This window comes from Coregonus clupeaformis, chromosome 4 (assembly GCF_020615455.1).
Source record: "Coregonus clupeaformis isolate EN_2021a chromosome 4, ASM2061545v1, whole genome shotgun sequence".
NCBI lineage: Eukaryota > Metazoa > Chordata > Actinopteri > Salmoniformes > Salmonidae > Coregonus > Coregonus clupeaformis.
Genome location: NC_059195.1, coordinates 16,274,982 through 16,297,721, shown reverse-complemented (window position 1 = coordinate 16,297,721; position 22,740 = coordinate 16,274,982). Strand labels below are relative to the sequence as shown.

General features: G+C 43.5%; 2 protein-coding genes across 5 annotated transcripts in view; both read left to right on the top strand.

Moving 5' to 3' along the window:
• Positions 1-13,993, top strand: part of LOC121552511 (mitogen-activated protein kinase kinase kinase 20) — a 33,465-nt gene extending 19,472 nt beyond the window's left edge. For 2 of the 3 annotated variants that reach the window (XM_041865470.1, XM_041865474.2), the window contains 10 exons: positions 3,388-3,523; positions 8,134-8,178; positions 8,300-8,330; positions 8,443-8,582; positions 8,720-8,782; positions 8,869-8,958; positions 10,944-11,060; positions 11,337-11,411; positions 12,362-12,515; positions 12,654-13,993. In XM_041865470.1, the coding sequence (XP_041721404.1) occupies positions 3,388-3,523; positions 8,134-8,178; positions 8,300-8,330; positions 8,443-8,582; positions 8,720-8,782; positions 8,869-8,958; positions 10,944-11,060; positions 11,337-11,411; positions 12,362-12,515; positions 12,654-13,357 (1,555 nt within the window). In that variant the 3' untranslated portion in view covers positions 13,358-13,993. Of the gene's footprint in view, positions 1-3,387; positions 3,524-4,624; positions 6,498-8,133; positions 8,179-8,299; positions 8,331-8,442; positions 8,583-8,719; positions 8,783-8,868; positions 8,959-10,943; positions 11,061-11,336; positions 11,412-12,361; positions 12,516-12,653 lie in introns of those variants that run through there. The other variant, XM_041865480.1, reaches the window with a different exon arrangement.
• A 135-nt stretch (positions 13,994-14,128) lies between these two features.
• On the top strand, positions 14,129-17,867 carry cdca7a (cell division cycle associated 7a). Of its 2 annotated transcripts, none has more exons than XM_045210270.1 (10): positions 14,129-14,256; positions 15,138-15,272; positions 15,389-15,508; positions 15,622-15,849; positions 15,942-16,016; positions 16,150-16,341; positions 16,505-16,639; positions 16,730-16,879; positions 16,993-17,129; positions 17,232-17,867. In XM_045210270.1, the coding sequence occupies exons 1-10, from the start codon at positions 14,236-14,238 to the stop codon at positions 17,260-17,262; spliced, it is 1,224 nt and encodes a 407-aa protein (XP_045066205.1). In that variant the 5' UTR covers positions 14,129-14,235; the 3' UTR covers positions 17,263-17,867. The 2 variants fall into 2 exon arrangements, with proteins under 2 accessions (XP_045066205.1, XP_045066200.1); XM_045210265.1 differs by lacking the exon at positions 14,129-14,256 and adding an exon at positions 14,764-14,845.
• Positions 17,868-22,740: the final 4,873 nt, after the last annotated feature.

Sequence of the window (22,740 nt, the reverse complement as noted above, 5' to 3'; positions counted from 1 at the left end):
GAAGCGCGTAGCACATAAAAATTGTCTGTCCTCGGTTGCAACACTCACGACCGAGTTCCAAACTGCCTCTGGAAGCAACGTCAGCACAAGAACTGTTTGTCGGGAGCTTCATGATCAATCAATTTCAATCAATTTTATTTTATATAGCCCTTCTTACATCAGCTAATATCTCGAAATGGGTTTCCATGGCTGAGCAGCCGCACACAAGCCTAAGATCGCCATGCACAATGCCAAGCGTCGGCTGGAGTGGTGTGAAGCTCGCCGCCATTGGACTCTGGAGCAGTGGAAACACGTTCTCTGCAGTGATGAATCACGCTTCACCATCTGGAAGTCCGATGGACAAATCTGGTTTTGGCGGATGCCAGGAGAACGCTACCTGCCAGAATGCATAGTGTTTTTCGTGGTTCGGACTAGGCCTCTTAGTTCCAGTGAAGGGAAATCTTAACGCTACAGCATACAATGACATTCTAGATGATTCTGTGCTTCCAACTTTGTGGCAACAGTTTGGGGAAGACCCTTTCCTGTTTCAGCATGACAATGCCCCCATGCACAAAGCAAGGTCCATACAGAAATGGTTTGTCGAGATTGGTGTGGTAGAACTTGACTGGCCTGCACAGAGCTCTGACCTCAACCCCATCTAACACCTTTGGGATGAATTGGAATGCTGACTGCGAGCAAGGCCTAATCGCCCAACATCAGTGCCCGACCTCACTAATGCTCTTGTGGCTGAATGGAAGCAAGTCCCCACAGCAATGTTCCAACATCTAGTGGAAAGCCTTCCCAGAAGAGTGGAGGCTGTTAGAGCAGCAAAGAGGGACCAACTCTATATTAATGCCCATGATCTTGGAATGAGATGTTCGACGAGCAGGTGTCCACATACTTTTGGTAATGTAAGCCTCGAGTCTTCTTAGGTATGACGCTACAAGCTTGGCACACCTGTATTTGGGGAGTTTCTCCCATTCTTCTCTGCACATCCTCTGAAGCTCTGTCAGGTTGGATGGGGAGCGTTGCTGCGTAGCTATTTTCAGGTCTCTCCAGAGATGTTAGATCGGGTTCAAGTCCGGGCTCTGGCTGGGCCACTCAAGGACATTCAGAGACCTGTCCCGAAGCCACTCCTGCGTTGTCTTGGCTGGGTGCTTAGGGTTGTTGTCTTGTGGGAAGGTGAACATTCGCCACAGTCTGAGGTCCTGCGCGCTCTGGAGCATGTTTTCATCAAGGATCTCTCTGTACTTTGCTCCGTTCATCTTTCCCTCGGTCCTGACTAGTCTCCCAATCCCTGCCGCTGAAAAACATCCCCACAGCATGATGCTGCCACCACCATGCTTCACCGTAGGGATGGTGTCGGTTTCCTCCAGACGTGACGCTTGGCATTCAGGCCAAAGAGTTCAATCTTGGTTTCATCAGACAAGAGAATTTTGTTTTTCATGGTCTGAGTCCTTTAGGTGCCTTTTGGCAAACTCCAAGCAGGCTGTCATGTGTATTTTACTGAGGAGTGGCTTCCGTCTGGCCACTCTACCATAAAGGCCTGATTGATGGAGTGCTGCAGAGATGGTTGTCCTTCTTGGAAGGTTCTCCCATCTCCACAGAGGAACTCTGGAGCTCTGTCAGAGTGACCATTGGTTTCTTGGTCACCTCCCTGACCAAGGCCCTTCTCCCCCGATTGGTCAATTTGTCCGGGCAGCCAGCTCTAGGAAGGGTCTTGGTGGTTTCAAACTTCTTCTATTTAAGGATGATGGAGGCCACTGTGTTCTTGCGGACCTTCAATGCTGCAGACATTTTTTGGTACCCTTCCCAAGATCTGTGCCTCGACACAATCCTGTCTCGGAGATCTACGGACATTTCCTTCGACCTCATGGCTTGGTTTTTGCTCTGACATGCACTGTCAACTGTGGGATCTTATATAGACAGATGTGTGCCTTTCCATATCATGTCCAATCAATTGAATTTACCACAGGTGGAGTCCCATCCTGCTTCCATTGAACATCTCAAGGATGATCAATGGAAGCAGGATGCACCTGAGCTCAATTTTGAGTCTCATAGCAAATGGTCTGAATATTTATGTAAATAAGGTATTTCTGTTTTTTCTAAAAACCTGTTTTCGCTTTGTCATTATGAGGTATTGTGTGTAGATTGATGAAGATTTTATTTTATTTAATCCATTTTAGAATAAGGCTGTAACGTAAAAAAATGTGCAAAAAGTCAAGGGGTCTGAATACTTTCCGAATGCACTGTACATGATGTATGTATATTTATACAGAAATTAATTATTCAATGTCCCCACCTGGGATTTGAACTCACAACCTCTTGGTTCACTGCATTCCGATCTTCCTGCTATGTCACCATATCTGTGTCAATGACTGATTTCACCTGTATTCTGACACTTTGGACATCAAGGTAAATCTCAGCTTTGTATAATACACTCAAGAAAAACTATGATATTTATCATAGTGTTTCAGGTGTAACATTAAACAGAATAAAATGCCGCAACATTAGACAACTATACAGAAAACCCTCAAATTGAATTTGCACTTTCACATGTAATAAAACTTGTACTTTCATGATGTCACATGTAAAAAAAAAAACATCCCCATGTTGTCACATTTATTTCACGAGATCATGTTTTCACATGCGTAGTGTCATGTTATCACATGTTGGTTTTACATGTTGTCACGTTATCACATTAACTTCGCATGAGATCACTTGTGATCACATGAGATCTCATTTTATTACATGTGGAAATCTCATTTTATTACATGTGAAACGTGATCACATGTGAAATTCATGTGGTTTTTCCATAAGGGAACAGCAGGGTAGGAGGACGAGAAATACCAAGAGTGTTTGTCAGGAAAGCGACAAGCAAGAATATCAATTATGAGGAAAGTTTCGAGCATTAGTGGAAAGTCTTTGAGGTAGGGATGGGAGGAGGGACAGGAGGAATGGGAGGGTGTAGGAACGGGCGGGAGTTCCTGTCTGCATCACATGCCTGACATTGCCTGTTTATAAATAGTTACTGTGGGAGCAGATTGTCTTGGCGTCTGACAGCATGGCTACCCGTGTTGTGCTTCACAGCCCCACCTGCTGGGCAAAGCAGACCAGACCACTCTCAGTGGCTGAAACCCATTAGCAAAGACACTGGAATATAAGTGTTCCTCTACCGTCTGTGGCCTTAGGGCTGTCGCTAAAAAGGCAGAATCCAAACTTGAGAAATACATTCATAACTCCAAACTTTTGTGTATAATGCATTGATGTCAATGAGAGTCGAAATTTTAGTTTAGCACAAGTATCTCAAGTCAATGGTTTGACACCAGTATTGTAAGTGCAGAGTTGGATGTGATGAGGTGGATGATGCTTGATTCTAAACACATCTCAATGCTGTCTGTACTGTAGATGTGAGATTGAGGCCACACTGGAGAGGCTGAAGAAGTTGGAGAGGGATCTGAGCACCAAAGAGCAGGAACTGAAGGAGAGAGAACGTCGCCTGAAGATGTGGGAGCGCAAGCTCATCGAGCAGTCCAACACCCCAGTAAGTTCCTCAGTAGCCTATACCCACCTGCACACCACACCACCAACACCCTCAGCACAACCACAACTACCACACACTGTGTCTAGTCACTGAACATGAACAGCACCCCAGCTTAGCACCACCTTCACCGTGTTGGTCCATGTGTCACAGTCCACAGTCCTGGCCACATTGTCACAAGGAGAAGCAAAGGCTTCAGACTGGGGTCTGTCTGGAATGAAGGGGAATGGAATTAAATGCAATGCAATGGAGGGAAATATATAAGGCTCTGGTTCACTGAGTCTCACTGATGGACATTTGAGTTGAGGAGAGGTATTAGCTCATCATGGTACTCTGTGTGTGACTATGTCACTGAACCCCCATTGGCCATCAGTCATAATTAGAGGTCAGTGTAATTGCAACGTTGGTAATGCCAATGTTGTCACGCTGATATGGGAGTCTTTGCTGCTTGTGTGGATGTGCCTGTACTACCCTTTCTATGTGCTGTTTCCAAAGCGACGCCCCGCTAGGTCTTGGCCACCTGTTTCTGTAATTGCTTGTGCATGATTTGATTTAATTTGATTTAACACATCTAACCTGAATATTACCTTTCTAGTTGGTTTTATTGGTTGGATTTGGTTTCCAAACTTCCACATCACTAATATGTTCTATACTAGATTATTTGTTTTGTCCGTTGTGCTGTGTAATTGCATGCTACAGCCATGCATTGGGATTGTCTTACAGTGCTTTGCCTTGGTATCAATTTGACATTAGTTGAAATTGATACACGCACTGTTGTAGTGTGTAAGAATCAGTACCATCATCCTGAGCTCTCCAATTGTCAGGAAAGTCAATACCTCTTTATTCGTTGTTTTCTCCGTATCTCCTACCTTCATCTGTCCTGTAGACTCCAATCATTTCAGTCCAACCTTCTCTGATAATCCAATTTACTGTATCTCTGAACTCTCCTCTTCTAGTTTTTGACAATCACCTTTTATATTGGGTAAAAAATGATTTCACATTTCATCATTCCTCTTGGTGTATGTAGTCTAATTTCCTTCCCTCCTTTTCTTTCCCGACCTCTTCTTCCCTTCCTATCCTCTCTCCCCCATCTTTCCCTCTCAGTTGTTCTTACCTGTGGCGGCAAAGATTAGCGCCGAGTCGTTCTATGAGTCTAAGATGGAGGAGTCAAAAAGTTCTGAGATGTCATGTCAGATCACATCCTCCAGTAACGGGGAGGTGGACGGGATGAGTCTGCAGGCCATGATGAAGGGCTTTGGGGACATGTTTGCCTTGGACATGGGGAGCCCCGTCCTGCACTCTGGCATGCAGGTCAACATGCAGGCCAAGCAGAACTCTTCCAAGTCCAGCAGTGTCAGAGAGGGCCGCAAAATCAACATGGCCTTGGGGATGTCAAACTTCAACTGGTCAGACGACAGTGATTAGAGCGACCTGATTGGTCCAGCTATGTATGGGCCACTCAGTAGCATCTGTCAATCAATCCCTTCGGCCTGTGTCGAAACTGTGGTCTTGCTGCAAGTTCCCATGCATATTCCTTCTCACATCACTGGTGTTATGGACACAAGCTTCGAACATTAGATCATTCATTACGAATAGTTTTTTGCATGGCTGTTTTATTTTGTAACAATCCATTTTCTTTTGCACACATTCTTTTTAAAATGCTGTATGAACATAATGTATTAGAAACCTTTCGCCTACATGGCCCTTATGGATGTCATAAAAGCCTAATGTATTGGATGTATAGTGCCATGCTGTGAAGAAAGAGCCATGTGAGCAAGTTGCATGGAGGAGGCGAAGCTTTTATGATGAAGTGACATTTCGCTGACATTAATAGTGGCCAATTTGTTCTGTATGTGGTGGAGCATAGTTGCTGTGATTAAGTCTCTCACCAGGATGAGAAAGAACAAGTTTCCCTCAGCAGACCCAGACTGGAGTCAGCAGAAGAGAGAGACGTTTCCTGATAGCCCTGTTAAACTACAGACTTCCTGTGCCTTTTTCTGTATACACTGTCAGGAATCTTTGGATTTCAAGCCCCCATACTATGGCTTATTGGTGTAAAGTGCACAGTAGGTGTTTGTGTCTATCTGCGAGGGCCCCAGTAAAGTCTTGGTTCATGTGCTGGTTGACAGAAGCATGTTACAGATACATATAATCAAGATGTTTATTAGGAGTGCCATAGACCTTAGACTACCACTCCTTGACAGGACGAAGTTCTCATAGACAAGGGCAACTATATAGGACCTTAATTCAATTAACTCAATCTTATTCACTGGTAAAAGCTCTACTGTGTGCTATAATAATTTATTTAAATCAAATGATATATGAAGTAAAAACAGTATTTAATTGCAGAGAGTATATGAAATACTCTTAAGAGGGCTTCTCTAAGCTAAAGATTATTTATCAGCTAAACATGTTTGCACCTGCACCAACAGTTTTGACCTTTTTTGACCACAGGCCAAAGTGTGTTTAACAACCCCCAAAGTGAGCCTATTGAAGCTCAACTAACGAGTGCCATCACCAAATGCCCTGTAAATCCTGCTGGGAGCTCTTCTCTTCTGAACATAGCCAATATGGAGGATATTTCTGTCTGACTCCAAAGAGCTTGGGCCTAGGCCCTGCAGCTTTCATTTCCTTCTACTTAGTTGATGTATGTTTTTATATACTGTTGTGTAGTTATTAAACCTAGTCTGAAACACATCCATTAACAGACAATAACCAACCAATACACTACCTTGTGTGAATGTCAACCACTTTGTAAGGTATTTTCTAGACATCTAATGCCCAGAGTTGCAATATGATCTATGCAAACTACAGCACCTTGGATTAGTCAAATTCCTTGGATTAGTCCAATAGTGTCTCTTTAATGGTGTGCCATAACTCTATTAGACCGACCACTTTTTGATGTGAACCTATTTTGCTGCAAAATTTCTCTACTGTTCCTTGTTTCTCAATAAACATTTTCTCATTAAACATTGAACTTCCTGCTTTGGTTCTTCACTCTTCCTGTTTTCTCAAATTTCCTCTTGGTTTACCCAGTTTTGTTTACCTTGAATTAGGAAAGAGCCATATAAGTAACATGCATTGAGGAGGCGAAGCTTTTATGAGGAAGTGACATTTCGCTGACATTAAGAGTGGCCAAAATCGAACAACTAATTCAATAATGTTACAATAATGTAACAAATCAAAGGTTGTTAACTACAAAATTCCAAAAGTGGCAAGAAAATAAGAGTGAAACAATTCATGCCAGGAGAAGATTAAGCAAATGTGACTGTACTAACTTCAGATGAAAAGGTCTGTAATAAAAATATTTTGTACATGTAAGACCTGAAATCATTCTCGTATTACATTAATTTATTTGCATTAGACCCATGTTCACTGTAGTCCTCAAGGCTTCAAATAAACATATAATCAATGGCAGGATTTCTATAACGAACTAATGAACAAGTGGTACGGGGCACTACTCATACTTGGTGCAGCACACCCATTTGTATTGTATATGTTACACTTACTGACAATGCCTGCTTAATTGCCCCTGCGGGGATTGACAGTCATATTGAATTGAATTTGTGGTGTAGCCACTAGCGTACTAGCCAATAGGTTTCCAATGCTTGTCCGCCTCTATAGTATAATCAACTTGCTACAGTATACTCCCATTCCACAAGGGGGCAGAGTGGTGTGAACTACTGAACTCCTCTTCCCTGTCAAAGGAATTCCAAAGGCTGAGCAATTTCTGCTGACTTCCCCCTTCCCCTCCTCTCATCAATTAAGATCTGTTTCCCTTTGTCAACAGTATGCTTTGGATTTTAATAAAGGATGCAAGTCATTTGTGAAATACAATATGGCTGCTCGAAATGTGATATTATGTCACTTTAATTAGGCAATATCTGTAATGGAACTTTGGCAGTAGGGTAAGGGGGTTGTTTTTGAATGTGTTTACTTCCGAACCATACCACTGCAGTAGACGGAAAATGCAGCTGGGGGTGAGGGAGTTTAGAAGGCTGCAAAGAATTGTATCGCGCTGATTCTGAAATGGCCCTCTTTGAATATGATCTGTCGAGATTGCCATTCAGCTCAGACTGAGCTGTTATCAGATGCCGTGGGAAGCAAATATTGAATGCTTAGATTAGTCATTCATTTAGTCATCTATCCCTCAATTCCCCCGGTGCATTGTTTCTATCACCACATAGCAGCCTCATGATCAGAATGATGAAATCTTTATTTTAGCTGGCTACTTTCTGCTTGATTACACTTAATGAACAGTCAATTATTCATCATTGAAATGCATCATGAAAGACCAGTCAGATGGACATTGGACACATTTTAGTTTGAGGTAGGCCATTAGGACGCAGTCATCTTGATTGCAGAACACAATAGCTGCAAAAATCATTGCTATAATGCATGGTAAACTTGTCTTGGAATGATGTAGGCCTATATGTAATGTATTTTGTAATGCATACTGCACACATGAATGCTAAATGCAAGATTTGTGTTAAGAGTCCAAACATCAAGAATAGGCAGCACATTTCTTTATTTGAGCTGTACACATTTGTATGACATGACCATTAGAGCAGTATTCCCTGGTACTATTTCAGTTTTGTCTTTTTTTCACACAGCTCCTTTCCAACCTTCATATTCATTCCTGGACAGAGGAACATGTGGTCAGTATCAACAAATATCAATCGACTACTTCCTTTGTCTAATTAGCCATTAATAACCATCATGGCTCCACCTGAATGGCTCCATCTTAATATGAATGCTTTTGCAATTCCATCCCCACAGTACTTTTGGATGCAGCAGATATTTGGGGCAGGTATGTTCACCTTATAGATTTCTCATACTGTAGGTATGATCAAATGAATGAACCCATCATTTTGGCGTGTATGTGTTGTGTTTTAATTAGCATTTGTTTTCCATGTTCTCAGGGGAGGGGGCAAGTGGCATGCAGCTGTATGGTGACCTGTTTAAGGAAAACCACATTACAGGCAAGAGGCTGCTGCTGCTCACGGAAACAGACATGCGAGACCTTGGGGTCAAGTCCAAAGGTCACATCATGCACCTCAAGGTATCATACTACCTTTCAAACTATCGTGAACTAGCCAGTCATTTCACAATGTGTCCAAATGGTATCATTATTTAAATTGAGCTATATACTCATACAAATGATTTTGAAGTCTATGTATAACATGATTTCCCCAACAGAGTGAAATTGAGAAGCTAACCAATGATTACATGGGGCTATTCCACTTCCCTCCACTAATGAAGGTATTGTATGTCTTTTCTCTTTGTTATATAATGGTTGGCATTGTTTACTGTTGCAATATGTTAGCCTGGAAATCTCTGTTCCACAGGATGAGTGTGCAGAGGAGGAGGAGGAGAGAAGGAAGATTGTTAATCTGGAGCTGGTGTTTGGGTACCACTGGAAAGCAGTGGGTCACTCGGTAGGTTTTCAATGGACACTGAAAATATTCTATGACAAATAACCAAGATGTCTAGGAGGGAATCTGAATATATTTTCATCCAAATACAGTCATTTCTTCCCTGCATTTTCAAATGTATTTGTAAACTAATTTAGTCTCAGCATATAGTAATAGCTAACTAACTTGTTGTTGTCAGATAAGATTAAAACTGGTCTGTCAAGATGGAAATGCTCCTTCAAGTTGCTGTTTCTCTAGATAAAGATGCACATTATGGTCCCCATCAAACTCAAGCAAACACTGACCACTGTTACACTGAGCATGCTTTGCCTTCAAGACATATCCTTGCAAGAGAAACAGATGAATAAATATTTCATCTAAAGCCATGCATCCCATCCACCCCCACTTGCTCACCATCCTTTGTTAGGGTCTCAAACGGTGGAGAAAGGCTGCTTCTCCACTTGCTGTTTGAATTTAATCAAAAATAGCCAATTTAGTCAGAAGTCATTTTCTTTTTAGAAAGGCAAATGTTATTTAATCTTTCAGCTGTTCATTGTCCCATCATAAATAGTCCCCTTTCAGTACGTTCGGCGGGGCTGAAACGAGCCTGCTAATTGCCTCCCATTTCTTCTGACATGTGGTGGTTTAGTGGGTAGAAAACACAGCAGGGAGAAGGAAACAGGAGGCTGAGAAAATGAGAGCTAATTATTTTCCCCTGCCTGGTGTCAGGTTCCATGTCAGCCTTGTTTTTACAAACTGGAAGGTTTTTTGCACTAAATAAAACAAACCCGCACTGCGTTTTTTTCCGCCCCTCTTTGCTGGTGGTGTCATGGAAGCAGCTGCACTTCTCAAAGACAAAATGAGGGCCTGCGATTGTGCGGCCACCATCTGACAACCACTGAGGGTCCCCCACTAATGAGGATATCACCGCACAGCCAAGAGAAAGGTGCTGAATTATGTATGAGTTGCCATTAGACCAGACACACTCCGGTCTTGGGCATCATTACCAGACATTGTTTCTGCTGGAGTGATTAGACCAACAAGTGGACCTGGAGGCCATGGTGCGACTGGCCAGGGCCGACCCGGGGCCGCTGCCTGGTGTGTCTTGGAGCCAGAGCCTTCCTCACGCTAGCTCCCCCTTTGAGCCCCGGCCAGCCCCTGGGGACAGTGTAGGAGTGGGCTGAGACTCCTCAGATGAGTGTGTTAGTGGCACTTCTTTGATGTCTTCTTCTGTGATCCCCACACAATAGATTGGCCCACACCGTGAACCGTGTGTGGTTAAGCAGTGACCTGTGGCTTCATGGCTGGTTTTTGGGGATGGCAAAATCATTACTGCTTTGTCAGCATGCAATATTCAGCAGGAGTATGGGGTTTGCTCAGATTTGTATTTCCTAGTGAGGATTTGATCCCTGTGTGCCTTGTGCAACAGTGATCGTAATACTGAGTTTATTTTCACCTAACTGGAATAACATTAGCATTACTCAAATGTGTATTTCACCAACAATAGCACCAGGTGTCAAGATACTGCGAACCATATCCCCTACAGGAAATAATACAAGTTATTCACCATAGCAACTTATGTTTACCCCTGAAGTAAAATGTCTCTGCAAAGATTGATAGGTTCTTAATATTCTCATTTACCACTTGTTATGTCATCCTTCATGCTATGATCATTCAAGAGACATGCTATCCTCTGTGATTCTGAGAGCACATCAAAGATTGTGGGGAAAGCAATCAATCTCCAAACGAATTATACATTTGTCTCAATTGAAGGCAACTCACAGTGGATACTAGGTGAAATTAGGATTAAAATCTAAATGTACAACATAACTTGTGCAACTGTCAAGTTTGATCATGATTTCATATAAATTCACATTACATTCCGGAAATGTTCAATTCCAAGGAACTACCTCTAGGCTGTGCTGTTGGTTTAGGAAAAATGCAGTTAGGTTCTCAACTGACAGCAGTTATTTCATATTTTTTTAAGACCTATAATCTCTCTTTTTTAGGACTGCAAATGGAAAATGTACATGGAACTTGACGGAGATGAAGTTGCAATAACATACATCAAGGATGTGACCTTTAATGCCAACAGACAGGATGTGGATGTCCTGAAGATGACCAAGGTGTGATCATAAGCATTACTCCAGGCCATGCGTTGAAAGGGCATCAGGACTTAAAAACAGTCACTTGTCCATTACATTTCTTTGTTGAAGGTTTTTTAGGATCATTGAAAGAGTGTACCCTTTTGCTAAATGTTATGACATAAAAAATCCCTCTCTGTATCTTCAGATAAATATAATTATTCCTTGAATTAATGTCATTGCTGTATTGAAGATACCATATTGAAGTAACTAACATGTATGACGATTAATAACCAACATCAAACTAATTCCTTGCAGCCCCCATTTGTGATGGACAAATGGGTAGTTGGACTATGGGAGAATCAGGTTGTTGACTGCATTGTTAATTATGAGGTGAGTCAGTCAAAACATTGCTATAGGATCAGGGCCAGATTACCACATCTGGGGCCCCAGGGCACCTACCTCCAGGGGGCCCACAAAAGGGGGAGATCTTGGAGGGTTGGTGGCCTGGCGGTTGGGAGTTGCTTCTGTGGGTCGCTCTGGATGGGAGTCTGTTAGATGACTGAATGTAATGTAAATGTTGAGCGGCTTCACTGCAGGTAGATTGTATGTTTTAATATTCAATAAAAATATATATAGATAAAAATATATAACAAATTATAAAATACATAAACAATTTGCAGTTTTATAGCTTATCATGCTATTTTACACATTTTGCAATGAGGCTTAGAGAAAAGTTTGCAGTTTTAAAGCAAATTTCCTACAATTCTACACATTTTGCCATGGGGCAGAGAGATAAATGTGCAGTTTTATAGGTAATCTCATACTATTCTACACATTTTGCCATGAGGCTGAGAGAAAATGTTCCAGTTTTAAAACCACATTTCTGCAATTCTACACATTTTGTCATGGTTTATGAGTGTTCATATGCTATCTGGGGGGGCCCGACCTCCAGGAGGCCCCAACTGATATGTTCATATGCTTTCTGGCGGGGGCCCGACCTCCAGGGGGCCCTCAACCGGTGTACATATGCCTTCTGAGTGGTTGGGGGCCCCCTGGAGGTCGAGGCCCCAGGGCACGTGCCCTGCGTGCCAGGTCGGTAATCCGGCCCTGTATAGGAGCCCTTCAATATCCTAACCCTTGCACTACATACACTACACCACATTTAGGTTAATCATTACCAATAATAAGAATTATACAGTAGAATGAAGGTCCACAGTGTACTGTATGGTGTGCCTTTAAAAACAAGTAATACATTGTGAATTCAATTTGACATGTAGCTAGATATGATCAATGTTTAAAATACCCTACAGTGATTGTTGTGTCCTTATACTTGCCACTAGAATGATGTGAGATCACCCAGGTGTACGAGACATAGCCATGCAGTGAGGTGGAACCCCACCAGTGGACGAGATGAGATCAAGACTGTGGAGCTACTGATAGAAACAGCTCAGTTAAACATTGAAGGAAACCCCAGAAGCAGATCAAACTCAAAAGGTCAACTTTCTATGGTGTTTTGTATGCAGATTTCATTGACAAATGGTCAATTTAGAGCTGTCTTAAATACAGAATGCACAAATGTATGCACACATCTATGTAGCCAACAATACCAGTGGATGTTCTTTCTCCTTCCAGATGTGGATCCCAGATGGTTGTACAACCTGAGACAGAGGCAGCTGAAGAGCCAGTCAGCAGCAGAGCAGCATGGTTCCCGGACCCCCACCGGAGGCTCAGAAACCCGCACCCTGTCTCAGTTCCTGTCTGCATATGGAGATCAGGCCTCTTCCTACGCTGCAGCAGTGCGGAGGTCTCCCAACAGCCCCCTCTCTCCCTGGTGCTCCCGCAGCTCGTCCCCCACTGCCGGCCTGTCCGCCATGCTCTCCCCCCTCTACCTGGGGTCAAAGGGCAGCAGCCCCTCCAGCACCACCTCAGAGAGTGCCTTGGAGCGTGAACGCCTGCTCATTGCCGGGGAAGTGCAAGGTTACCACAGGCACAGAAGCTACATTGGCAACTCATTGAGTGCAACAAGGGACCACAACAGAGACACATGGTCCCATACAAGGGGCAACTTCACACAGAATAAGTCAAGCAGAACCTCAGAGCAAATGGGGAGGCCTCAGTCCAATAGTTACAATATAGCATCTCAGAACCGGGCCAGGGTGATACCGGGCATATCGGCGGTGGTAGAAAACCCCAGTACAGCGCAAGAGGGGGCTAAAGTCAGTGATGGGGGATGGATCAAAGTGGAGCGCCAGAAAAGGTTACCTCGACAAGACAATAAACAGGCCAGAGGAAGACAGAGGAGAGGGGGTAGAGGTGGCCGTGGTGGACGAAGCTGAGAATAATTTGCTGTTTGAAAGTGTTAACATGTCTTAATAGATTGGACATCAGGTTTACTTTGAATATTATCTTTCACACTACATATACATTTTCTCTCTGGAGGGATCTTTCTAGGGGTCATTTGAACTAGGGAGAATTGTGATTTAGGGAATGCACCCAATTCAGTCTTTTAGGGCTGAATTCTGAATTGTACTGTATGCACTCAAATAATTTTTGGATTTAGCATGTAAGCCTACATATCATTTGTAGTTGTATATTGTGAACTGTTCTACATAAGGCTATTGTAAATTGTATAGCCTACATTTTCCTAATCTTTTTATTTATGAGATATACTGTATAGCTAGATAATTGTGCCTTTTATTACAATATAAAAAAGTGAATGTACATATGGATTTTTAAAAAGAATATATATTTTTAATAGTCTATAACTATATGAAGGGTAAAAAAAGATAAACGTACATGAAGTTGATGGAAAGGACGCGGGAGTTTTTCTATAAACCCGCCCCTTTATGTAAATATGTTCGCTATGATTTCGCGCCACGGCTTAGTACTTAGAAGGTTAGAAGTTGGTGGATCAGTATATGACATAATATTTTGAAAAATGTGTACAAAAATAAAAGTGTCCATCAGCAGTATTTTCTAAAGATTTTTTCACATTTTATGTGGCGTATATTTGTGTGTTCTATTTCCCTTTTAGACCGTCTTTTGAAACAAAAGTTTATACAGCTTTAAGGACATTTTCCTTGCGCGGGAAATTTCTCAGCACCCATCTGCAAGTCTGGTCTGGTGGGGTTTCCCTGCATTCGTAAAACGACTGCAGAAACGTGTACTAGAGTTTTGACTGAGTTTCTTTGCAGAAAACTTTAAACCCAACAAAATGCGTCCATCTCGCTCTACGGTAAGGAATGTTATAATATATGTAACGTACTATATCAAACAATAACAGGGTGACATACCTAATGTTCTGATTTTATAGCTTCCGAGAATGTAAGTAGCTAACAAAAATTCTGCTCTGGTAAACCTAACGTTGGGCTCTTATTTTCTTGCTAACATTTTAGTAAACCTGTTGCCTTAGCTACTTTATGCAAAAGCTGCTGGAGACTGTGCCTACGGTCTCATTGGAGTTGCAATGCAACCATTACTTTTCTCTGTAGCTCAGCTGGTAGAGCACGGCGCTTGTAACGCCAAGGTAGTGGGTTCGATCCCCGGGACCACCCATACACAAAAATGTATGCACGCATGACTGTAAGTCGCTTTGGATAAAAGCGTCTGCTAAATGGCATATTATTATTATTATCTTATTAGTTACCATCTAAATTAGCTATCATTTGAATCTAGACAGTTTTGATGTTGAACGGCTGTTTTTAATTCATAACAATTTCAGTGGCTACTATCTAGTTATACCACATAGTTTTGGCTACACAGATTTAGATTTTATCCTGACAAAAGTTTTGCCATTTAAAATGTCGGTTTTATCCACCATCAAAGTAAGTAAATCTTACATGGCTAATCACACTCCTTTGTATAACCACCTAACGTTAGCTAACTAGCGTCAATGACCTTGTAAGATACATTTTGTGTTGGCCTTGATATGGCTTAACTAGCTTCCATTGTTGTATCTTGCAGTCACATCCCTATCACCATAGGTATTGCTGCTTCTCTCATTTTGCAGGAGGGCAGCAGTGTGACTAATAGTACTCACTTTGTTCATATGTCTATGGTCTGAGCTTCCAGTCTATTCATTCAGTTTTTCCTTACTCGTTCATCTTGTCTCTCCAGCGCCAGCAGGCCCCCCAGCCTCCCTCCACCAGGATGGGTTTGCGGAGTTTCCGTAATGTGCCCATGGAGACATCCTCTTCTTCATCAGATGACAGCTGTGACAGTTTTGGCTCTGACGGTGGCTTTGCTAACACAGTAAGGCAAATTGCCACATTTAGCTCCGATAACAATCAGTGTTTGACCATATTCACTCATCTAATGAGTTAGTTGTTGATGAAACTAACTAAAGGTTGTGCTTTCACTTTCCACAGAAAAGTAGCTTCAGAGAAGCTAGGAAGGTGGCGGAGAGAGCCAAGGTGTTTGAGGCCACCTCGGAAGAAGAGTCTCTCAGTGGGTTTGAGAATGCCTTCAGCAGTGAAATGAGTGCCATGGTGAGTGTTTTTTGTATTGATATTACCAATTTAATGTTATTGCACAATAGTGGCTACTATACACAAAAAACATTTCAGAATGTGTGCTCAGACAAATGTACTGTGTGTTTCAGAGAGTGGACTCTGACTCTGAGGAGTCAGTTGAGCCGCGGAAGAGGAGCCGCCGGTCCCAAACCCTTAAGGTGGCCATGAAATTCCCCACCAGGAGGGCCAGCCAGAAGAAGACTACTGCAGCAGAGCCCCCTAAACAGCCCAAAGTTTCTCCCAAACAGTCCGACACTGAGGATGGAGACAACTTCATGGACAAGAGAGCACTTAACATCAAGGAGAACAAAGCCATGGTACGACAGGATCATTCAGAGTCGTCGTTGTGGCTGTAGCTTGCTGAGTGACATTTTAGTCTAATTATGTAATTGCAATTTTATTTGTTTAGCTTGCAAAGCTGATGGCAGAACTCAACAAAATACCTGGCTTCCCTAGAAGAACGTCCCTGCCCATGATGAATGCGGTGAGTGAGACAAGATGGTGGATATGGCTGTTCTATAAAACATGTATTCAGGAAATATTTGAGTATTGATGAAATATGCTACCACCATTTACATTTTTGGACTGTAGTTAATGCGTTTTTGTTTCCTCTGTAGCCTCGTCGCGCCCCACGCCGGTCTCTGGGAGCCCCTGGACCCCGCAGGAGGAACCCTGAGCGTACCTCTAGGCCCCACACTCGCTCCCGCTCCCTGGTGGACGGCCCCCCCAGCCCCCCATCAGAGGAGGAAGAGGAGGACAAGTTCAGCCTGGTGCGCAGGAGCCGCTACTACGAGGAGGTGGATGAAGCGGTCAGTAGCACACACACCTTTGTTGACCTCAGTGTTTGGTTGGTAACGTCGAGTGTCAAGTAAAGTTGGATTTTTTTTTTGCGTTTCCTGATCTGTCCGTTCAATAATGGTGAATACCGAATTTCAGGACTTGTCCGTTTGGTTGACATGTGTGTGTTTACAGAAGGAGCCCCGTCGGCGCAGCTACAACGGGGTGCTGGCCATTCCTCATGTGGTGCGGCCTGTGGAGGACATCTCCCAGATGGAGCTGGATCTGATCGCAGGCAACGTGCGGGAGAAGGTCTACAACAGATCCACTGTAAGTTCCCATTCTCCTACAGTGGGACTCAAAACGCCTGTCTTTAAAGTTTGATTTCTGTTAGTCACCCCTCTAATTTGCTTGCTGTAGGGATCCACTTGCCATCAGTGCCGCCAGAAAACGATCGACACCAAGACCAACTGCCGTAACCCAGAGTGTGTGGGAGTAAGGGGTCAATTCTGTGGCCCATGTCTCCGTAACCGCTACGGAGAGGAGGTCCGAGATGCCTTGCTGGATCCTGTAAGTACTGCACTCGTCTTCTCCGAGCCATCAAGAGACAGTGACACGTGTCCATTTGATTATTGACTGTTTTGTCAAGAGAATACAGTTGACATCGTCTTGGTCTTGTGCAGGAGTGGGAGTGTCCGTCATGCAGAGGGATCTGCAACTGCAGCTTCTGTAGAGCCAGAGAGGGTCGCTGTGCCACTGGAGTCCTGGTCTACCTGGCTAAATACCATGGCTACGACAACGTCCATTCTTATCTCAAGAGGTAAGGTTCATTCTACTTCTGAACTTAAACCTTTGTCTTGTAATCGTATTTGTACTTCGACTGCTACTGTGTTGGGAATTAAAAATGTGTCTCTCTCTGCAGTCTGAAGAAGGAAATGGAAGAGAGCCAGTAAATCATGGAGAATGTAACCTGATTCTGGATCTGACTGACAATGTTCTCATGTGATATGGCTTTTATATTCCATAATGCAAAACTGTTGATTCTTCCATTACTGATTCTGTAAATTTTTACATTGTTTTAAATGTATACGGTTTTACTGTCAATTACTCCATGCAACTGGGTATGTTTATACTGTGATGTTTGCCTGTGACGTTCTCACTTTTAACCTGCAAGTTTGGATAAAAACAATATGTATAAATTGGTTGTCCTCTACTATGTTAATTGTACTCGAGTCGTCCATTTTTTGTATAAGAAAATTAGCTTTCGACTTAAATAAGGTTTATTCTCTCTTCCCAATGTCACATGGTTACTTTTGACTCTGCTCAGTAGTCCACCATTGTACCATCATACCCCTGAGGTGGTGAGGGTGGAAAGGGCACAGCTAGTGGGGGCTATTTCCCCCTCCTGAGCAGAGAGAAGCTATGATATAGTACAGTGCCTGGTTAAATCCTTCATTAGATAACTGTTACTAATGGTGTGGAAACAATTAGCAGTCTGTAATGGGAATCTCATACCTGTAAATCATTTATCCTATTAAAGCACTTCCTTGCTCTGGTCTTTTTCTCTCCTTTCATTTTCCAACAATGTTTTACAGTGCAAATAGTAATGTTCTCAGGTGTCACTCAAGTGGCAATGAAGTTAATGCCGATATTTTCTGTTCAGTAGTGTGTGGTACTACATAGGAAATGTCATGAGGTGAATCTTGGGTGGTTCATTGCTATTAAGCCTTTGAAAATGTACTTCATTTGACCTGCACCATTTCCAGTGAGCATGCTCTCTCATTAACACTGACACTTACCTTTTGAAATTACAGTCCACACTTGAGCGTTTTTGCTGGTTTGGTAGGAGACTTGGTCTCTTATTACGAGAGTAACTACTCTAATTCAGAGTGCACTGCTTTGTTCTCTTTTTGGAAAAGTTGCCAGTTTGCCCTGTTGGGTTTACAGAAAGAGACATGTTTGGCCTCAACAGTTTGTAGTAGTCCATTGCATTCTGTCATTGCTAGTTATATGCAGTAGAAAATGGCTTTGGCATGCAGTGAGGCCATAGAAAACATTTGGAGACCTTTTCAAACAAGCTGATCAAGCCTCCAATTTTGTCTGAATGTCATATTATAATAAAAGTAGCCATTTTTTATCTGAATATGAGCAAAGAAAGAACCGAGTGCTCTAATTCTTTTAACAGCTGTTCTCCACAAAGCCATTCATTATACAGTGACGCTGTTCTTAGGTCCTCATCCCCATTCCTTACAACATTTCCATCACACTCAAAAAATCTGAATTTTTCTTACCCAGAAACAAATATTATTAGCATAATAAAGATGCACTTAAATACTGGTATTAAATACCAATGATCATCCACTTTGGGGGTGATGAATATTTAGGGAAATAATTGTTTACGACGCTCAAGCATTGAGTTGATCTGGTAATCAGGCTATGAAATACAATATTTATTCATTAGAGCGGATTTAATGAGGCCTTGCGGCGCTAATTATGAAAAGCAGTGTAGCAGTAAATGAGTAGCGCACGGTGGCGGGCTGTTGGGTACCTGTAAGAAGGGAATGGGGGATGAAGTGCCATGCAACACAGAGCCACAGCCCTTCCCTGGGCCTGTCTATCCAGCCCCCAGCACTACATCACTGGACCTGGAGACAGCACACAGACTATGCCTTGTTCTGCTTGGGCTGGAGGAATTAGAGCAGTAATGACAACCTTGTGATATTGTGTGCTGGTTGAACGGTGAGCAGTGGTGCTGGAAGTAACTGCATAGTTATAATCATGCAGCTTTTCAGATTACATAGAATGATTTCACATGCTGGTGTTTTTTCAGTTGTTCGATTGATTAATATTTTCATTATGGCTGCAGGGTTGTGAAATTGCTGTTCATTTCCTAGTGTCCTGCAGGTTTCTAGTGATTGTTGTGGAGCCAGAGGAAGAACAGCTGAATAAATGGAACACATGAGGCATGATCACAATGAGATCTGTAGGTCAAAATCAACAGATTAATTACAATGTAGAATACATCTGTCAGGCCTCCGCAATAAACACCCTTTTCAGCTCGGTGCCTAATAACTAGATTGACATGTCATTCCATGTTAGGAGCTACAGTAAAGCCTGGATCACACAAGCACAAAAATCAAGCCAGAAGAGTATATTCAGGGGCACTAAGATATCCTCAGTCCTCTTTCTTTTCTGTGATTTCTTTTGCAGGCAGACAGACATTTCTAGACAAGAATATTCCTTTCCCCTGACAACTGTGTCCTGTAAAGTGGAGAGAGAGAGAGAGAGAGAGAGAGTGCTGCTGTTGAGGCACAGCAGCGAATGACTCCGGGTGTCTGGAGGCTTATGACATGTTTCTTACCTCTGGTTCCAGACTGTGCGTTGATGGAAACAACCGTTTGGTCCAGGTGTCAGGGACATTATCAAAGAAAAAGGCTGACTGCAGTTGCTCCATCTCTGAGGAAATTGCCAACACACCCTAACAAAGGAAGGCATAAGTGCATTCGCTGCCGCCTTCAAAGGGAGCGTGATAAGATGACATTATAAATAGACCATTTTTAACAGAGGGGGAAAAACACATCAGGCAGCTAAACTTAACAGTTCTGTTATTTCTGCATGCTTCCTTAAGGCTAACTTGTTGTTTACCCAGGGAGCATTTCAAGCAAATGTTCAATATCATGAATAGTATCATTTGGATATTTCAGATATAAGTGATAAATCTAAAAGGGAATTTCTGAAGAGTTACAAGGTTGTTCATCTCACACAGCTAGGCTATATTAGTCAGTGCACTACCTCTACCACACTCACCTTTGACCCTCTCCTTCTCACCACAGCAACCCTAACTGCTCTATTTGTGATCACACATGCAACACAAATGATCCTTGGTGGTCATTGCTCCATGCTCCACATTCTTAACCATACATGCCTGCTTTTTTTGCAGTTTAGACAGACATAGCATGGCTTCTCACACAATCACCAGGTTTTGACTGTTTGATTTCTATCGATTCACCTCATCTGTTGGAAGTTAACCAATACATTGTTTCCTTTACTTCCTAAAGGGGGAGCTCTAATACAGGCAATGCTGTAGACAGCCTTACATCTTCAGACAGCTTCAACATTCAGTGACTCTTCCACAGACTTGGTGGAGAAACAAGTATCTTATCATTGAGGTTGTGGTAACGATTTACCTGCAAGTACAGACAAATTACAGATTCATTTGTCTTTAGTCAATGAGAGCAACACCTTCACGGAGGTGTCACCAATCCATGTTTTGTCGACCATGTACATAGCAAAGTGTATTCCATTCTGATTAATTTAGACAACCATTTAATTGCTGTAGCTTATACCCTCAATACACTGAGTTAGGAGGGACTTACAGAGGAATAGAGCTGAGGAGGAGGATGACGAGTCTGGGGTGATTGTCCCTCACTGTCTGTCACCCTGGTGAGGGCTTCATATAGAAAAACAGGGGCTATAGCCTGGGCCTGAAAGGGTGATGACATTGTCAGTGTGCACAGCCTTGGTGAGGGCTTCATACAGACAGACAGGCCAATAACGTGGGCCTGAGGGCGTAATGACATTGTCAGTGCGCACAGCCCTGGTGAGGGCTTCATACAGACAGACAGGGCTATAGCCTGGGCCTGAGAGGGTGATGACATTGTCAGTGCGCACAGCCCTGGTGAGGGCTTCAGACAGACAGACAGACAGACAGACAGACAGACAGACAGACAGACAGACAGACAGACAGACAGACAGACAGACAGACAGACAGACAGACAGACAGACAGACAGACAGACAGACAGACAGACAGACAGACAGACAGACAGACAGACAGACAGACAGACAGACAGACAGACAGACAGACAGACAGACAGACAGACAGACAGACAGACAGACAGACAGACAGACAGACAGACAGACAGACAGACAGACAGACAGACAGACAGACAGACAGACAGACAGACAGACAGACAGACAGACAGACAGACAGACAGACAGACAGACAGACAGACAGAACAGACAGACAGACAGACAGACAGACAGACAGACAGACAGACGAGACAGACAGACAGACAGACAGACAGACAGACAGACAGACAGACAGACAGACAGACAGACAGACAGACAGACAGACAGACAGACAGACAGACAGACAGACAGACAGACAGACAGACAGACAGACAGACAGACAGACAGACAGACAGACAGACAGACAGACAGACAGACAGACAGACAGACAGACAGACAGACAGACAGACAGACAGACAGACAGACAGACAGACAGACAGACAGACAGACAGACAGACAGACAGACAGACAGACAGACAGACAGACAGACAGACAGACAGACAGACAGACAGACAGACAGACAGACAGACAGACAGACAGACAGACAGACAGACAGACAGACAGACAGACAGACAGACAGACAGACAGACAGACAGACAGACAGACAGACAGACAGACAGACAGACAGACAGACAGACAGACAGACAGACAGACAGACAGACAGACAGACAGACAGACAGACAGACAGACAGACAGACAAGACAGACAGACAGACAGACAGACAGACAGACAGACAGACAGACAGACAGACAGACAGACAGACAGACAGACAGACAGACAGACAGACAGACAGACAGACAGACAGACAGACAGACAGACAGACAGACAGACAGACAGACAGACAGACAGACAGACAGACAGACAGACAGACAGACAGACAGACGACAGACAGACAGACAGACAGACAGACAGACAGACAGACAGACAGACAGACAGACAGACAGACAGACAGACAGACAGACAGACAGACAGACAGACAGACAGACAGACAGACAGACAGACAGACAGACAGACGAGACAGACAGACAGACAGACAGACAGACAGACAGACAGACAGACAGACAGACAGACAGACAGACAGACAGACAGACAGACAGACAGACAGACAGACAGAACAGACAGACAGACAGACAGACAGACAGACAGACAGACAGACAGACAGACAGACAGACAGAACAGACAGACAGACAGACAGACAGACAGACGAGACAGACAGACAGACAGACAGACAGACAGACAGACAGACAGACAGACAGACAGACAGACAGACAGACAGACAGACAGACAGACAGACAGACAGACAGACAGACAGACAGACAGACAGACAGACAGACAGACAGACAGACAGACAGACAGACAGACAGACAGACAGACAGACAGACAGACAGACAGACAGACAGACAGACAGACAGACAGACAGACAGACAGACAGACAGACAGACAGACAGACAGACAGACAGACAGACAGACAGACAGACAGACAGACAGGCATCTGTCAGGCAGGCAGGCAGGCAGGCAGGCAGGCAGGCAGGCAGGCAGGCAGGGCTATAGCCTGGGCCTGAGAGGGTGATGACATTGTCAG